This window comes from Ovis aries, chromosome 4 (genome assembly GCF_016772045.2).
Source record: "Ovis aries strain OAR_USU_Benz2616 breed Rambouillet chromosome 4, ARS-UI_Ramb_v3.0, whole genome shotgun sequence".
Lineage (NCBI taxonomy): Eukaryota > Metazoa > Chordata > Mammalia > Artiodactyla > Bovidae > Ovis > Ovis aries.
This window is the reverse complement of record NC_056057.1, coordinates 106,206,283-106,224,477: the sequence shown is the minus strand read 5'-3', so window position 1 is coordinate 106,224,477 and position 18,195 is coordinate 106,206,283. Positions and strand designations below refer to the sequence as shown.

Here is an 18,195-nt window from a genome sequence, read left to right as displayed (position 1 = left end):
ATCAGGAGACACCAGTTTCCTTCCAAAGGAAAGAAAGTCAAATACATATGACATAACGATTTGCTTGCTTTTTAAAATGAGGAATGCAAAATATCAGTCAGTAAGAACAAAAAACTTAAAATTCTATAAGTAAAAAATATTTAATGCTTATCTTCTAGAATACGACTCAGCCAGAAAAAAAAAAAAGAAATGAACAATATGGTTGAATCTCAAAGACATTATGTTAAGAGGAAGAAGCTTAACAAAAAAAGAATATGGTTTATATTATATGATTTCTCTCATACAAAGTTCTAGAAGTAAAAAAAGATTAGTCGATGATGGGGAAAAGAAAGTAGAATAATGACTGCCTCAGGGTTTGGGGGACAGGGAGCGATGGCGAAGGAGCACAAGGAAGGCACCTGGACAGATGACAGCACTCAGTCTTACCAGGAGTCTGAGTTACACAGGTGTCTGCATCTGACAAAACTCAGCAAAAGCAGGCTTAAATCTGTATATTTCATTGTATGTACATTTCATTGTAAAGGAAAAAAACAGTATAAGCAAATGCTAAACTCTAATTACTGATCCACATGGTTGGGTATTCAGGTAGAAGTACATCGATGTTGACAAATTCCTTGGAAATGCTTCAGAAAGAAAGACTGAGAGGATGGACAGATGGATAGGGACATGACAAGACAAATACAGTGAAGTCTAGAATCCAAGAACTAGGTAGGCAGATGTTTACTGTAAAATGCTTTCAAGTTTGCTGTACCTTTGAAGATTTTCACAGAATGGAAGAAAAATAAATGTACTCATCTATAAATTACAAACAGGTAAGGAAGCTTAAAAGGGGCGGGGGACAGGACTGACTTCCCTGATGCAGTGGTTAAGAATCTGCCTGCTAAGGGAGGGGACATGGGTTCAATCCCTGGTCCAGGAAGATCCCATGCTGCAGGGCAACCACTGAGCCTGTGTGCCTTGAGCCCGCGCTCTGCAACAAGAGAAGCCACCACAATGAGAGGCCCGCACACCACAATGAAAAGTAGCCCCCGCTCACAGCAACTGCAGAAAGCAACAAAGACCCTAAGCAGCCATAACAAATAAATAAAACTTTTATAAAAGGAGGCAGGGGGAACACAGAGAAAAAGTGAAAGGCCGAGAGAAAGGGTAGGAGCAGTAAGTAAAGGGGAGAGGGGGAGTCAGACCAGATACAAACAGAGGCCCACAGAGAACCACTGAGAGCACGAAGGGACAACCAAGAGCATCCAGAAGGTTCTGAAATGAGGGCTGCGTTCCCTGGGCTACACGTCCAGTTTGCACCTCGTCTCTACTAAACGCTAATAAATGCATTGTCTATTTAATAAAGGAGCTTGATTCCATCTGAGCAATGAAAAATGAAATGGGAACATAATAGAACAGCTCTAGTAAAGCTGCATAAAAAGGCTTTTAAAAGGTAATGTCATTTAATCAATGCAGCAGATTTTATATACTGAAGTGAGCATCGCTGTTCAAAGTGATCAGCAGCAAAGAAAGCACATGGGATGTACTATAGAACATGATTAACCTGGGTTCAAATCTCAATTTCACCAGTAGGTTGAGAGACCATTTTAGACAAGTTATTAATTTCTCTGAGCCTCAGCGTCTTCATTTCTATATGGAAGTAACATTCTCTCTCCCACAGGTCTGGTTTGAGGACTGCATGAGACCATGCATGTACATGGAAACAGCGAGCCCAGCACCGGCAGACCAGCAGGCATAGGGTACTTAACACATGTTGTTTTCTTTTATTCTTATTCAGTAATGCCACCATTGCTTTACACAGCTTGGCGACACATTTTCTGAGCTGCTGACCAAGTGAAGAAGAGCAGGAGTGTTCCAGTTAGAGAGGAGAACGCAAGCAAAGGGACAGTGAGACACACAACAGGGAGGGCTTTTTCTAGACTTCCAGAACACAGAGGCTGAGTGTTAAGTGCGATGGAGGAGGGATGAAAAGGAATCAGAAAAAGGCTGGAGAGGAGGACAGGGCTGGATCATGAAGGCTCTTTTATGTCATGCTAAGGGGCTGGGTCTTTTTGTTCCAGGCAATGGAGAGTTATTTACAGGTTGTCAGTACAACAGCAACATGATCAGAGGTCTCTTTCAGAAAGAATATTGTGCTTGTCGACTGCCTGCTACAACTCCAGGGACACGCCTCACATAGGATGTCAAGGGAAGTAAGACATGGACCAGAAAATACTATGACTCCAAGATCTAAGTACCCCACCTGAAAACCCTACTGTGGTTACGATCACCTAAGAAGCCTGTGGGATGAGGAGAGGATAGGGACACCAGCACCTAAGGGACAAGCAGAGCAAAAAGACACCCTAAAGGTGGGAACTCCCTGGCAGTCCGCTGGTTAGGGCTCTGAGGTTCAACTGCAAGGGGGCACAGGTTCGATCCCCGGTAGGGGAACTGAACGAACTAATATCCAGCATGCCACAGGGCACACCAAACAACGGGAGGAAAAAAAAGATGCCCTAAGGGTAACTGAGGAGAATCAAACGTGGCAGGTGCGAACTGAAAAGTATCTACTTTATTTAACAAGCATTAATGACCTCGTCAAGAACAGGGTCGATCAAATGATGGGATAGAAAACCAAGTTTTACTAAGCTTATTCTAAAAAGAGGGAGACGTATGCAAGTGTGAGGCAAGCTGTCAAGAACACTGTAAATGGGAGAACGCGGGCGGTAAATAAATGGGAACACACGGCTGAAGTGACACATCCCAGCTCTGAACAGTTTGACAAATGGGGAGAAAGAAGTAGGAAGGATGGGATTCAAGATACAAGTGAGGACTGCTGATACTATGTATAAAATGGGTAACTTACGGGGATCTACTGCAGGGCAAAGGGGACTTGAATCAGTGCTCTGTGGTGACCTAAATGGGAAGGAAATCTACAAAGCAGGGGAGATATATATATATCTCAACATTGTGATATATACATCACAACATTGTCAAGCAACTATACTCCAATACAAATTAATTTAAAAAAAGAAAAAAAAAAAGGTACAAGCAAGGAAAAGGATAACCAACAAAGGAGGAAGACCTGGATCCATATGAGGGTTGGAGAGGCTAGTCCTGGGCAGGATACAACTTCATACGAGACAAAAAGAACAGAAGTATGCATACAGAGGTAAGTGCTGATGTTCTTTCTCTTTGAAGTAGGAGTTAAGGTTGTCTAAGAACGAGGATAAAGGTGAAGCAGGACAAACAGAGGAAATTCATCACTGTTTCAAAATAAACTGGTGAAGATGGAAGAGTAACCTGACTATGGCTTTAGTGTATCATTCTCTTCAGGAGGATATATTCAAAAGCCTGGGTTTGTGAATTCAGAAGTAGCCAATCAAAACGGTTGAGATTTTGCTCTCTGAGAACTCAGACCTTCTTTCTTTTGCTTGTTCCTGCCTTGATAAATAAAATAGATGTCAAGTACTTTCTATGTGCTGGCCTTGGGGATGACGTTGAGAAAGACAAACAGGGCCCCTGCCTGCCGAGTCTTACGGCAGAAGAAGCAAACAACAAAAAAACGACAGCAGTGATGAATATCACATAGAGCTGGGCCACCAGGAAGGCTGAGCACCCAAGGGTCGATGCTTTTGAATCGTGGTGCTGGAGAAGACTCTTGACAGTCCCTTGGACAGCAAGGAATTCCAACAAGCAATCCTAAAGGAAATCAACCCTGAATATTCACTGGAAGTACTGACAATGAAGCTGAAGCTCCAATACTTTGGCCAGTTGATACAAAGAGCTGACTCATTGGAAAAGACCCTGATGCTAGGAAAGATCAAGGCAAAAGAAGAAGAGGGCAGCAGAGGATGAGATGGTTAGATAGTATCACCAACTCAATGGATGTGAATCTGAGTAAACTGTGGGAGATAGTGAAGGACAGGGAATCCTGGCATGCTGCAGTTCATGGGGTTGCAGAGACACACAACTGAGCAACTGAACAACAATTACACAGTAGTTCATAGTACTATGGAGAGAATACCGGAAGACTGCCTAGGCTGGAGGGGACAGGGAAGAAGTAACATTTGAGGCCTGGGGAAATAGTAGTTGGCTGGGGAAGAAGAGAAGGGAAAAGCGTTCTAGGAGGGAACACTCCTGGAGGCTCTCCAAGGGACCCCCCCCCCCCCAAAAAAAAATAGGACATGGCATTCTGGAAGACCTGAATCAGGCTAGCCAAAAAGTTTGAGTTTGTCAGTAACTTCCTAAAACACATATGGAATCTCAAGGGGCCCTGAATAGCCAAGAGAATTCTGAAAAAGAGGAAAGTTAAAGGTCTAACACTAATTTCAAAATATACTACAAAGCTACAGTAATTAAGACAGTATGGCACTGGCAGCACAGAAGCAGTAAAGAGCAGATGCAAGGAGAGCAGCCAGAAGGCATGTAGTGAGAATCCAGGCCCGAGATGGCAGCAGTAAAGACAAAGGCGGTGACACTGAGGAAGGACCAAAGGAACTGAACAAAGTTGATATAAAAGCAGCAAAATCACTCAGAATGCCACAACCTGAATGTGGGAAATAAGGCGGAAGGGTGAATGGAGCATGACGTTCAAATTTTTAGTTTGGGAAACTACATGGATGGTGAGTGGTACCAATCACTGAGAAGGAACAGGCTTGCCAGGAAAGCTTTTGATTTTGTTTTTGGTCTGTTGAGTTTGGAGGCACCTGGGAATTATCCAAGGAGACAAGCTGTAAGCAGTTGAATACATGTAGAGGTCTGGAGCTCAGAAGAAGAGGTCTTGATGGAAATATGAACCTGGGGTTTGTCTATCTATAGCTGACAGTGGTACAAGTGGGTGCGACTGTATAAGGAAAGGGGATAATGTGGGCAGAGGGCCTGGGGCAGAGTCCTGTGTGTGTGTGAAAGTCACTCAGTCGTGGTCATCTCTTTGCAACTCCATGGACTGTGGTCCGCCATGTTCCTCTGTCCATGGAATCCTCAAGGCAAGAATACTGAGTGGGTTGCCATTCCCTTCTCCAGGGCATCTTGCCGACCCAGGGATTAAACCTGGATCTCTTGCATTGCAGGCAAAATTCTTTACCATCTGAGCCACCAGGGAAGCCCTTAGGACAGAGTCCTAGAGATCCATTAATACTTCCCCACTGTCTGAAACACTGCGCTGGAGGAAGCACAAGCTGGAATCAAGACTGCCGGGAGAAATATCAATAACCTCAGAGATGCAGACGACACCACCCTTATGGCAGAAAGTGAAGAGGAACTAAAAAGCCTCTTAAGGAAAGTGAAAGAGGAGAGGGAAAAAGTTGGCTTAAAGCTCAACATTCAGAAAACGAAAATCATGGCATCTGGTCCCATCACTTCATGGGAAATAGATGGGAAACAGTGGAAACAGTGTTGAACTTTATTTGTGGGGGCTCCAAAATCACTGCAGATGGTGACTGCAGCCATGAAATTAAAATTACTCCTTGAAAGGAAAGTTATGACCAACCTAGATAGCATATTCAAAAGCAGAGACATTACTTTGCCAACAAAGGTCCGTCTAGTCAAGGCTATGGTTTTTCCAGTGGTCATGTATGGATGTGAGAGTTGGACGGTGAAGAAAGCTGAGTGCCAAAGAATTGATGCTTTTGAACTGTGGTGTTGGAGAAGACTCTTGAGAGTCCCTTGGACTGCAAGGAGATCCAACCAGTTCATCCTAAAGGAGACCAGACCTGGGTGTTCATTGGAAGGACTGATGCTGACGCTGAAACTCCAGTACTTTGGACACCTCATGCGAAGAGTTGACTCATTGGAAAAGACTCTGATGCTGGGAGGGACTGGGGGCAAGAGGAGAAGGGGACGACAGAGGATGAGATGGCTGAATGGCATCACTGACTCGATGGACATGAGTTTGAGTGAACTCTGGGAGTTGTGATACACAGGGAGGACTGGTGTGCTGAGATTCACGGGGTCGCAAAGAGTCGGACACACTGAGCGACTGAACTGAACTGAACTGAATGTCTGAGTAGAAGGGAAAAGTGAAAAGTGAGAATAAACAGCTAGAGGAGTAGGAGGAAAACAGGACTCTGGCAGTCAGAAGTCAAGGGAAAAAAAGTTTCAGGAAGAATCAACTGTGTATAAAGCTGCGCAGTCAAAAAGGATGAGGAATAAAACCGGGAAGACTAATTCTAATGAAGACCAGGCAGGATGTAGCACAGGCAGGAGGTAGGGAAGCAGAGGGGATTATTCAAAAAGTTTAACTTAGAAGAAGAGAAAATGAGACTGTGAAAAAGCCAGGGAGGCCATATGAAAAACGGTGCTGAGAAGTTGTATAATATGTTGGATAGAGGAACCAAGAGCAGAAGAACGTGAAGAAGGCAGGGATGAGTGATAGATTGGAAGAAAATGGAGGGCCCAAGGGACAAGAAGTTGATAACACTGAAAAAGGGGAGTAAAGGAAGAAAACTGGGAAAACAGAAGGCTGACATGAAAGATTCAGATGCTGAAGTTCCATATTTCAAGAGAGGAACAGGGACAAGTGATAATAAGGTTTAGCATTCAACCAATGAGAATGGATGGAGATGAAAGAGGCAAAGGCTTAATGTGACAGGGATAAGTCAGGGAAAGGAAAGATGAGGTGCTACTGGATGGGTCATTCACATAAACACTCAGGGCATTCAGAAAGACAGCAAGACTTAGAGAGAAAAGGATATTGATAAGCCAGGCACTGAAGCCTGAGTCTGATGCAACAGATGAGACCCCAGAAATCTGGCTTATGGTTTTATGATATAGTCAGGTATTATGAACCTCAAAGGAGAAGAGATTTTTTTTATAAGATGATGAAAGAGTAATGGTTTGGAATAGGTACTGAGAAGCTAGGAGAATGCCAACACATTTGAAGGCAAGAGTAGCTTCTACTTAAGAGAGTTCGGGGGAAGATTTTCTCAGGGAAAAAAATTAGATTAGTATAAAAAATTGTGTTAGGACTGTTATGTGAAAAGTTGGGGGATATATAGATTTTTTTAAAAAACGACAATAGAAGGAAACTACCTCAAAACAATAAAGAACATGTATTAAAAGCCCACAGCTGATATCATATTCAACAGTGAAGATTGAAAGCTTTTCCTTAAGGATCAGGAAAAAGGCAAGGATGCGTGCTCTTGCCACTTCTACTGCATATAGTACTGGGAATCTTAGCCAAAGCAATTAGGCAAGAAAAAGAAATAAAAGGCATCCAAATTGGAGAGGAAGAAGTAAAATTTTGTTTGCGGATGACATCATCTTATATGTAGAAAGCACTTGAGACGACACACACACAGAATCAGAATAAGCACATTCAGCGAAGTTACAGAATACAAAAATCAGTCACGTTTTCACACACTAACAGTGAACAAATAAACAGACAAACAAACGGCCAGCAAACATGAAAAAGTGTTCAGCGTCACTGATCATTAGAGAAATGCAAATCAAAACCACAAAAGGCCGTATCATACCCATCAGGATGGCCAGTAATGGGGGACGGGGGGGAGTGAAAACAGAAAATAATAAGCATTGATAAAGATGTGGAGAAGTTGCACCCTTGTGCAGCTGGGACTGGAAAATGGTACAGCCATTATAGAAAACAGTATGGAGCTTCCTCAAAAATTTAAAAATACATATACCATTAATCCAGCAACCCCACTTCCGGATATATACCCAAAAGAACTGAAAACAAGATGTTGCGGCCATATCTGCATGCCCAAGTCCAATGTACTAGCATTATGCACAACAGCCAAGAGGCGGAAGCAACCCAAATGTCCATTAATAGATACACGGATAAGAAATGTGGTCTACACATACAATTCAGCCTTAAAAAAGACAGGAATCCTGCCATATGCTACATCAATGAACCTCAAGGATACCATGCCAGGTGAAATACGCCAGTCACAAAAGACAAATACTTCATGATTCCACTCACACGAAGTATCTGCTGCTGCTAAGTCACTTCAGTCGTGTCGACTCGGTGCGACCCCGTAGACTAAAGCGGTCAAACTTACAGAAACAGGAAGTGGAATGGTGGTTGCCAGGGGCTGGAAGGAGGAAACAGTGTTCAATGCACACAGAGTTTCAGTTTTGCAAGATCGAAGAGTTCTAGAGGTCTGTTGTGTGACAAAATGAATATACTGCATGCTACTGAGCGTGCACTTAAAAATGGTCACAGTGGTAAATTTTCTGCTAGCGATTTTTATCACAATATTTTTAAAGGGGTGGAGGTGCTAAGTAGCACCAAAGCCTGCAGGAGAGAAGTTGAGAAAAGCGAGCTACGCCGGACAATGGAGATTTGCATTCTAAGCGGCGACCCTGAATGTCAAGGGCAGAGACAGAGCAAAATGAAGCCTTCAGGCTCCTGCTACACTTCCAGTTCAAGCTGTTTCAGATCCAACTGAGAATGAGACCTCTGACTCAGTGCTAGAGACTTAATGGGGCCTTTTTAAAAGTCTCAAGACTACACTATGAGAAGTAACTATGGTACCTTAAAGACATCCTGAACTGAGGACATGGTTATTTCCTCAGACCTTCACCCCGCAGTAGCAACAGCCACAACCCTCAGTGAGGGGGAGGTTCTACTGCACTGAGCCAGCTGAGGCCTGGACTGAGTGCTCCTCCAAAGGAAACCCTAGTTCCTTCCTTGGCTGGAGCTGTAAGGAGCCTTCCCTCAAGGGCTCAAATGTAGCTTGAAAAGGGAGGAAAAGCCAGACAATTATGTGCTCCAGACACAATTTATTAAAACCTTTCCTCTGCCTTTCTTTTTATATATTAAAATTTTAAGATGCTTGGGTCTGTTCTTTATATGCTAGCTAATGGAGCTCACACGGTCAGCCTTGAGAATACTTTAGAGGAGATGGGAATGGTTCACCTTCTCCGTATCTGCAGAAAGTAGATACCATGTTTACCATAAACGATCTCTGACGGGTGAATTGAGGATGTTCACAAAAGGACCAACGTGAGTCTGCTTTTCAATGTGGAGACTTCCATTGTAAAGCCTGCTCAGTGGGTTCCATTTAACAAAGCAATCAATTAGGACAACTGGATTTTAGAGAAGGTTGCTATATTTTTAAGACGTAGCCCTGAATCCCCCAAAGACTATGGTGTGACTGGGTCTCTTAATAATCTGTATAATTTTTATTTTAAAAAATTGTTTATTTAAATCTTATTAGCATGCTAAACCAGAAGAAAAGCTTGACACTTTCTTCTCCCTGCAGATCTGAAGGGTAATAACTAAAACCCAGGACTCCCTGGAATCCCTTACTCAAACAAAAGGCTGGAAAGTCTTAGTTTCATTTAAATGAACCTAGGCTAACAAGTTAGACAAAGAAAGACCGAGTCAGACATTGGAGGGAGCGGACTCAGTGTCCGGCAACGGCCACCGTCACAGACCAAGAGGCTGGAGTGAGAAGAGGAGGACTGAAACCCCAAGGAGACGTGTGAGCTCCAGCCCTCCACCCTTCCCTGGAAGGCCGCTTGCCTCTCTCTCGAGGCGGCGCTCAGTCTCTCCCTGTCCTGATCTGGTGGCGTATTCCATGTCCACTGAGGTATAAGTCTCAACAGTTCTTCAGTTTCCACCTCTCGGGACTGGTTACAGGAAGCCATCGTCTCTGAGGTTTTAATATATGCCTTCCCTTTACACCACAACGTATTAGAGACAAGCACAGCTGAACAGGACGCTGACCACAGGCCCCGTGGACTGTGCTGCACGTGCAGGTGGGGTGGGGGGCCGTCAGATGCTTACCAGTGTTTCCCGTAGACCCAGTGGCCTCCCCATGTCAGCAGGCAGATCCCAGCTGTCGTTTTCTTCCAATGATTTCGAAGTGTTTTAAAGAACACAGGCATCTTCTCTTAGGGACTTGCTAGATTAGTAGAGGCAGAAAAGAAAAATTATCCAAGGAATCATGTGGGCCCTACGCTTTCATCCTTTTCCTTCTTTCATCCTCCCCACGTCTTCCTTCCTTCCTCCTTTTCCTTCCTAGATACTTCATCTTCTTACCTGCCCACCTACATTTCCTTGCTTCCTTCACTCCTTTACACCCAAACTATACTTTCTCTTCTTTCATCACTTTTTCTTAGAAGGAAGAGGAAAGGAATTCTAGGAGCCCTGTCTCTGCTTTCTTTTTACAGTCACTATACCTGTTTAAAAGTATCTGCTTATCCTTTATATATAAAGTGCTTATCATCAAATTAGTAATCAAACTAGTGATGTAAAAGGGTTATTCAAAATAGGAGAAAACAACCAGGCCCTCAATAAAAGAACATTCAAAGAAAACTCAATGAAGAGGAAATATACATAACTGTAAAAATGCTCAACTTCCAAGGTAATCAAAGGCATGCAAATTACAAAGAACTATCACCATTCACCGATAAAATGAACAAAATTCTAAAATGATCGTATTCACTGATGACAAAATAAAATGAGACAGACACTCACACACTCCTATAAGGAAGGTAAATTAGCATAACTTTATGGCAACCCACTCCAGTATGCCTGCCTGGGAAATTCCACGGACAGAGGAGCCTGGCGGGCTGTAATGCGTGGAGTCGGAAAGAGTCGGACTTGACTGAGCCACTGAACAGGCACACTCAAAACCAAAGTCATGCCAATGTATGGCAAGGACCACCGCAGTATTGTAATTAGCCTCCAGTTAAAACAATAAATAAAAACAAAAGTGCAAAAAAAGTGGCCATATATGCTTCTGTTTTTCTTCACCACACTTATCATGTGGATGGTCCTTAGGTGTTAGTTTACTATCCCGCTGGAACATAAACTCCACGAGTAAGGACTTTGACTGCTCTGATCCACTGCAGAATCCTCATGTCCAAAATAAGATCTGGTGCCTAACAGCCATTTGATAAATAACTGCGGAATGAGATGGGGCTCAAGACATGCTACCCCAAACATGGCACGTTGTGAGGGTGGACATCTTACTCAGAAAAGGTTTGGAAAATAGCAAAAGCAGGAAGGTCACTCTGACCACCTCCCCACCTTGCCATTTCTTAAACAGATCATAAAACCCTCCAGTGAGAGGCACTTGCTTTGTCAACAAACACTCCTTAACACACAGGCCTCTCTAAGGTTTTCATCTGCTACAATTACCTCATACTCTTTACCCTATCATGTTCCTCCACTATGGTCTACTCAAACCCTTGGGTCCTCATTTACTTATGAAGGCTCTCATGTCACGTAAAACTTACATTTAGATAACTTGCATGCTTTGCTCCTGTTAATCTGTCTTTGTCAATTTAATTTCCAGACCAAGGTAGCAACCCTACAAGGGGTCAAGGAACACTTTTCCCCCACCTACATTAAATTTTTTTTCACTAAGAATTTTTGCTGATGTGGAAAAAACTAAAAAACATAATTTTAAGTAAAACTGGCAGGATTTAAGTCTTATGTAATAGGCATTTACCAATTACATTCAAACACAAATATAAATTAAAAAAAAAAACAAACAAACACACAAGACTTTGTAGTAATTCCCTCTTGTGAGATAACGGCTGATATTTATGTTTTAAATTGCAATGTATTTTTTAAATTTTCTTAATTATTTTCTAGACAGGACATTTTTAACTATGTGTGCATGAGATAAATAGACCAATGCTGATGGGGCTGGGGGCAGCTCGGGAACAGCTGCTTTTGCTGATTCTAGTTGGCAGGACTAGTGGTAAAGAACCTGCCTGCCAATGCAGGAGATGTAAAACATGTGGGTTCGATCCCTGGGTCAGGAAGATCCTCTGGAGGAGGAAATGGCAACCCACTCCAGTATTCCTGCCTGGAGAATCCCCTGGGCAGAGGAGCCTGGCAGGCTACAGCTCACGGGTTTGCAAAGAGTTGGACACGACTGAAGTGACTTAGCACACACTAGTTCTTTTATTACTCCATTTAACGACAGGGACTCTCTTCTTGACCAGAAACTTGAATCAGGCTCTGAGTTCTGCTGGACTAGGACTTACCTTGGGCTTCCCTCTCAGCCCTTGTAGAATCCAGTTTGAACAAGAATCCTACTAAGGTGGTTTAGTGAAAATCTCCCATCCCTACCATTGGAATCTGACCACCCTGGATATCTTATCACTCTGGTCTGCCTTCAGCAAGAATTCTACTGGGTCACCTAGTAAGAGTCCCCTCTACCCCTGACATTTCTTTAGCAATTTTCCCTCCACTGACACTGCCCTGCTTCTTGGCTATAACGCCCATTTGTCCTCACTGGAGTCAGGGTTGGGTCCAAGCTCCTCCCCTCAGTCCAAGACCTAGCCTGTAGCGGTTCCTACATCCACCCAGATGCCTCTCCCCACCCTGGAGGGAAGGCTGTCTCACCAGTCTTTAACCAGTGTCACTACTTGATTTTTTCTTTACCACCACCACTGGTTAAAACTCCTCTCAAGGCCAGACACATCCGTATCACCAGTCACGTGTGAAACTGGTGCCAGGGAGCCCACCTTCCTGCAAATCAGGGCCGCAGTGCAGGATGGCACATAAGGAACCCGAAAGCACATGTAATAATGAGATGCCTCTCCACCTGGCCCTAAAGCGCTCATTCATTCAACGTGCTAGGCTCTGGGCTGGCTGCTAGGCAGAGAAGCACAAGTCTCTATTCTCAAGTGCTGGCAACTGTGAAAGCCACAAGTACAAAACAATCACATAACGTATGGTTGTAACACAGGGGGAAGGCGGTTGAGGGCTAAGTCATGGCTCTGTGAGAAGCCCCGAGAATGACCTAATGTGGACTGGAGGTGACAGGGTGGTCCACAATTGGGGAAGTCTTCCGAGAAGGCATGACATGTACCCTGGGTCTTGAACAATGAGGAGAAACACCAAAGCAGCAGCTAAGGAGACTTCTGCACACAAAGGCCTCACTGACAACAAGGTACATTCAGAGAAACACAAGTGTGTCGCCAGGTGTAGACAGGGAACAGGGTCCGTGAAAACAAGGCCTCTCAAACTCTAGTGTAAATCTTGTTAAAATTCAAAGAACTTGTTTAAAATGCGGATTCTTGGGCATGACCCAGAGATTCTGACTTATTCTGGTCGGGCTGTCAGGGAAACAGACCAGTACCCTGTGGAGCTCCTGGGCACAAAAGCCTGTGCCCCCCATTTCTTGACCTTCCCCGAGTTCCAAAGGGCAGGTTCAAATAGTTGCTAGTCAGGGAAGGGAGGGGGATACACAGACAAGGGAGGAGGGAAAAAAAACAAACAACAGTGCAGCCTTGGGGGGCAAAGTCCTGATCCTGCCTCAAGTGATAAACGGAAGGACTCTTGGCGCTCTTCAGAACCCCCAACAGATGGAACATGTTAATTATTTGATGAAGCATTCTTCATCCCAGAGGTCACAGTGTGATAAACTCTAGAATCACAGAAGCGCATCAGAAACCCACCTGAGGCCCGATTAAAGGGGCACAGGCCCTGCACAGCTGATCCTTATTAACAACCCAGCCTGTAAACCATTCCTATAAAACTCACCAAGTCCCCCAGAGTTGAGACACACAGGTCTTGAAGGCATGATCTCGCTGTGTCCCCCTTTGCCTGGCAAAGCGATAAAGCTATGCTTTTCTTCTTCACCCAAAACTCTGCCTCCAAGATTCGACTGGGTACCTGCGCACAGGCCACTATCTGCATTATCATGTTCATTATTAACCAGTACTCCCGTGCTTCTCACAGAGGTCAGCACCACACTGACAAAGAGTAGTTTGGAGATAAAGGATGGGGAAGGTCCAGGAAGTTTAGAAAACTTCAGGCAGGACCTTGAATCCATGCTAAAGACTTTGGAAACAATATTGACAATAATAAAAAACCCTGAAGGGAATAAGTAAGTGACAGACAGGATCACATTTGGACTGTAGAAAAATCACTTTGTAGCAAAACGGAAAATGGGATGGAAGAAGCTGAGTTCAAAGCTACAAAGAGCCGGCAGGAAGTTATTACAATCTTTAGACACATAAATGAAGGAAAGAACAAAGGGGGATGGACTTGGGAGATCTTTAGAAAATAGAATTTGGCAGCACTGAGTGATCAATTAGGGCTTCCCTGGTAGCTCACACAGTAAAGAATCTGCCTACAATGCAGGAGACCTGGGTTCAATTCCTGGGTCGGGAAGATTCCTTGGCAAAGGGAATGGAAACCCACTCCAGTATTCTAGCCTGGAAAAGTCCCATAGACAGAGGAGCCCGGTGGGCTACAGTCCATGGGGTCGAAGAGAGTCAGACACAACTGAGCAACTAACATGTTCACCCATGATCAATTGATTATAGATGGTGAAAGAAGAGGTACCAAGCAAGGTTTGTACCTGGGCAATGTCTTGAATAATGATTTCAATCATGGGATCTGGGGAGTAGCTTCATAAAGAAAGGTGTTACATGTGGTGTAGGAGATGCTGAATTTGAGATTCCCATGGGGAATCCAATGGAAATGATCAATGGGTATCTGGACTTAGCAGTTAGAAGCCAGGAGAAACTGGATAGAAGATATAGATTTGGGATTCAGTGTGAAGGAGGTCAAGATGGAGTGCAGATAAAATACCCAGGGCAAGGACAGAAATTAGAGTAACAATTTAAGAGTTGTTAAGAGTCTGTTTTAAGGCCACCCATGACCCACTGGAACTGCCTTGCATCACAAATGAATGGGTCTGTGCATTATGAAACTAGTGCAGAACCATGCAAGCAACCTCGAGCCGTGGAAAGAACATTGGTCTAAGACTTCGGCTTAGATTCAAGCCCTACTTTTGTCACTTATTGGCAGTGAAAGCCTGGGTAAGTCATTTAACCTGTCTCTTATGTTTTTATGAATAAAATGAGGATCAGTTCAGTTCAGTGGCTCAGTCGTGTCCGACTCTTTGCGACCCCCAAATGAGGATACACCTGCTCTGATCAACTCATTTGGCTATAAAGTTCCCACTGTACCAGGTGTCGATGCACTCTGTAAATGTCTCATTTAGGTCATCACCACAATACGCAACATATGAGTTACCAATGTACATGCTTTCTAAGTACCCAACAGAATTCTTACTCCCCAATCACAGTTTAAAAAAAAATTTTTTTTTACTAAAAAAATTAAAGTTGACATATAATATTCATTGGAGAAATAACGGTTGCACGTCTCATCCGAAATGCATGTTTGCTTTTCCCCTAAGAACTCCCAAATTCCGATTGTATTCGACCCCCCTCACATACGGTGGGGCTTTCCTTAGACTGTGAACCCTCACAAAGCAGGTTCTCACAAACAGAACCTAGTAACGCAGCTGGAATGAATGAATCAACCGACCAGAGACCATTAGCCCTATTTTGCAAAAAAGTTAGCTGAATCGCTTTCTTCCCCGCCCCCGCACCCATCTTACCCCCGTCCCCAAGAAAAGGAAAGGGTCACACAAGTTAGCGACAGCTCTGGGAGCAGAGCCCGGGGCTTGTGCCTCCCGCAGGGGCAACAGGAACCGCCATCCGATGCTCGGAGCTCGCCCAGTGCCGCTCAGCCCGGCCCTCGCTCCCACACCCTCCGCTCGCAGCGGCGTTCCGACAGCGGTCACCTAGGCCCGGCCCCCGGGGCTCCGCCCCACACCCCCGAGTCCAGCGCGCCAGCGCTTGCACGGTCCACGAAACCCGCTCCCGGCTCCCAGCGCCAGCACCGCCGCACTCACCACGGCTGGTCCCGCTCGCCGCCCTGCCTTTCCTGTGTGCTCCCTTAAGAGTCCCCGGCTCTTTGAAGGGAAACAGCTACCCCCGCCCTCGGGTTCCGCCGCGGGTTCCGGGCGCGCAGGGAGGGCGCGGTCTGCAGGGGCCGCCGCCGCCAGGGGACTGACTTAGGGTTTTGATCAAACATTTATTTGATCTCCATCCTTGTGGCTCAGACGGTAAAGCATCTGCCTACAATGCAGTAGACCTGGGTTCAGTCCCTCTGTCGGGAAGATCTCTTGGAGAAGGAAATGGCAACCCACTCCAGTATTCTTGCCTGGAGAATCCCGTGGAACCGAGGAGCCTGGCGGGCTACAGTCCACGGGGTCCCAGAGTCGGACACGACTGAGCGACTTCACTCACTCCCTCATTCATCCATTCATCCTTACCACCTATCCCTCTGTCGCTCAACAATACTTTATGACAAGCCTAAAAGGCGAACACTGTTTTAGGACCTGGCGCCGAATCAGAGAATTTTAGGCAGTGATATATACCACTCATTCATTATGGACATGAATTTGAGCAAACTCGGGGAGACAGTGGAGCGCAGAGGAGCCTGGTGGGCTACACAGTCCATGGGTTCGTGAAGAGTCAGACACGACTTAGGCACTAAACAACATGTACCCAAGAAAATGAAAAGAGGTGATAGAAAGTGGGTGGAGAGAACTGTTTTAAGTTAGGCCTCTCCCGGTAAGGGGCAATTAATCTGAGACCCGAAGGCGAGAAGGAGCAGGTCAAGCAAGGTCCTCTTTTTTGAGGGAGGGAACAATCAGGGCAAAAGCTGTAAAGTCTGAGGCAGTTTACCAAGTCAGGGACCAGTGTGGGTGAAGCAGAGAGAACTAAGCAGTGGGTGACAGGGGTGAAGGCGGAGAGGTGGGCAAGACAGGCCAAGGCAGTAAGGAGCTCCGACCACGTTATAGGCAACAGGACCGGAAGACCCGGAGGGTCAAGGGAATGACGTGATCTGATTTGCATTTTGAACACCTCTGGCCACAATGTTCAGTTCATTCTCTCAGTCGTGTCCTACTCTTTGCGACTGCAGCACGCCAGGCCTCCCTGTCCATCACCAACACCCGGAGCTTACTCAAACTGATATCCATTGAGTCGGTGATGCCATCCAATCATCTCATCCTGTCATCCCCTTCTCCTCCTGCCTTCAATCTTTCCCAGCATCAGGGTCTTTTCCAAATGAGTCAGTTCTTTGTATCAGGTAGCCAAAGTATTGGAGTTTCAGCTTCAGCATCAGTCCTCCTTCCAATGCATATTCAGGACTGATTTCCTTAATATGGACTGGTTGGATCTCCTTGCAGCCGGAGGGACTCTCAAGAGTCTTCTCCAACACCACAGTTCCAAAGCATCCACAATGTAGTGAATAAATCCTAGCAAGTAAGAGAGGGCAGAGACGTCAGGGCACAGGCAGACCACCAAAGGGCAGTTCTAATTCTCTGTCCTCCCACCTCTTCCCCTGACTAGCACCTGTTGGGTGGAGACGATGCCAGTCAATCAAGAATGTTTTCTTTCCTTTTCCCATCCATTATTGGTTAACCAACCGTTGCAGAGAGTTGCGCATGCGCTAGGCACAAGGGATGCACGCCTGTACATCACCCCTCCCCATGGTCCCTGCCCTCATAGAGTTTGCAGTCCAGTTTCCCCATTTACTGCATAAAGACGCACATCCTTCCTATCACCCCCCTATATGAACAATTTAAGAGAAATGAGACAGGCCAATGAGATTATGGTGCAGTAAAGCATACTTGCCAAGTTCTAATCCTCAAGGGGCCATATTAAGGGCCAGATGAACTTCCTAAACCATCCACCTGTAAACTAGGAGACTAGATCATCATTAAAACAAACAAACAAAAAATCTTGCCTAGCTGTAAAATGTTGTGATATTTTAGGTATGACAGTTATTTTCAACTCTTCTTTTCCAACCATTTAAAACATCTGCATTTAAAAATAAGTTGCTGAACCGCTTGCCTGCAGGTTAGAAAAATTTGGAACTTCATGCTGCATGGTCCAATGGGCAGATTAAGCTTCAGGGCTTCAGCAGAACAGTGTTCCCCTCAGTGAGAAAAGTCAACTTAAATGAGTTTTTCCAGAAGTTTCCAGTCAAAAAATGAAGAAATGTAGAATAAAGCTTTTTCTTAAAGTATATATCTATACCCTATATGGAGATGTATACTTTGTATACTTTCTTTATACATACACTTTTTCTGTTGTTCTAGAGCTGATTTTATCTTTGTTTTGGATCACACATCGACAGGGAGCTCTATACTCATGTCTCTCATTAGGACCAACAAGCAACAGAATCCAGGCTGGCTGGCACAGCCTTGTCCCGAGTGGATGTGATCTGACCACATCGAATGTGCTCGTGTGCGTGCTGGCTTGTGAGTGCCCGGGGAGGACAGCTGTGTCAGCTGTCTTTGTATCTGTGAACACGGTGTATCGAGTTTCACGGCAGTGAAAACAGTCCTCCCTCTGTGGTCTGTGACTTATCGCCATGATTGGATGAGAGCATGGCACTGCCCAGGCTGCGGATGGGCA

The 18,195-nt window shown here is 45.0% G+C and overlaps 1 protein-coding gene across 14 annotated transcripts in view; it reads right to left on the bottom strand.

The window, feature by feature from the left end:
* Positions 1 to 15,655, bottom strand: part of AGK (acylglycerol kinase) — a 100,912-nt gene extending 85,257 nt beyond the window's left edge. For 8 of the 14 annotated variants that reach the window (XR_009600548.1, XR_009600551.1, XR_009600549.1 and 5 more), the window contains exons 1-2: positions 15,618 to 15,655; positions 9,731 to 9,848 (exon numbers count right to left, since the gene is read on the bottom strand). Coding sequence is in view for 10 of the 14 variants with exons in the window: in XM_004008114.6 (XP_004008163.1) it covers positions 9,731 to 9,831 (101 nt within the window). In the remaining 4 variants the exon portion in view is untranslated. Of the gene's footprint in view, positions 1 to 9,730; positions 9,849 to 13,450; positions 13,613 to 15,320 lie in introns of those variants that run through there. The other 6 variants (XM_027968881.3, XM_060415165.1, XM_012177252.5 and 3 more) reach the window with 5 other exon arrangements.
* Between the last annotated feature and the right edge of the window lie 2,540 nt (positions 15,656 to 18,195).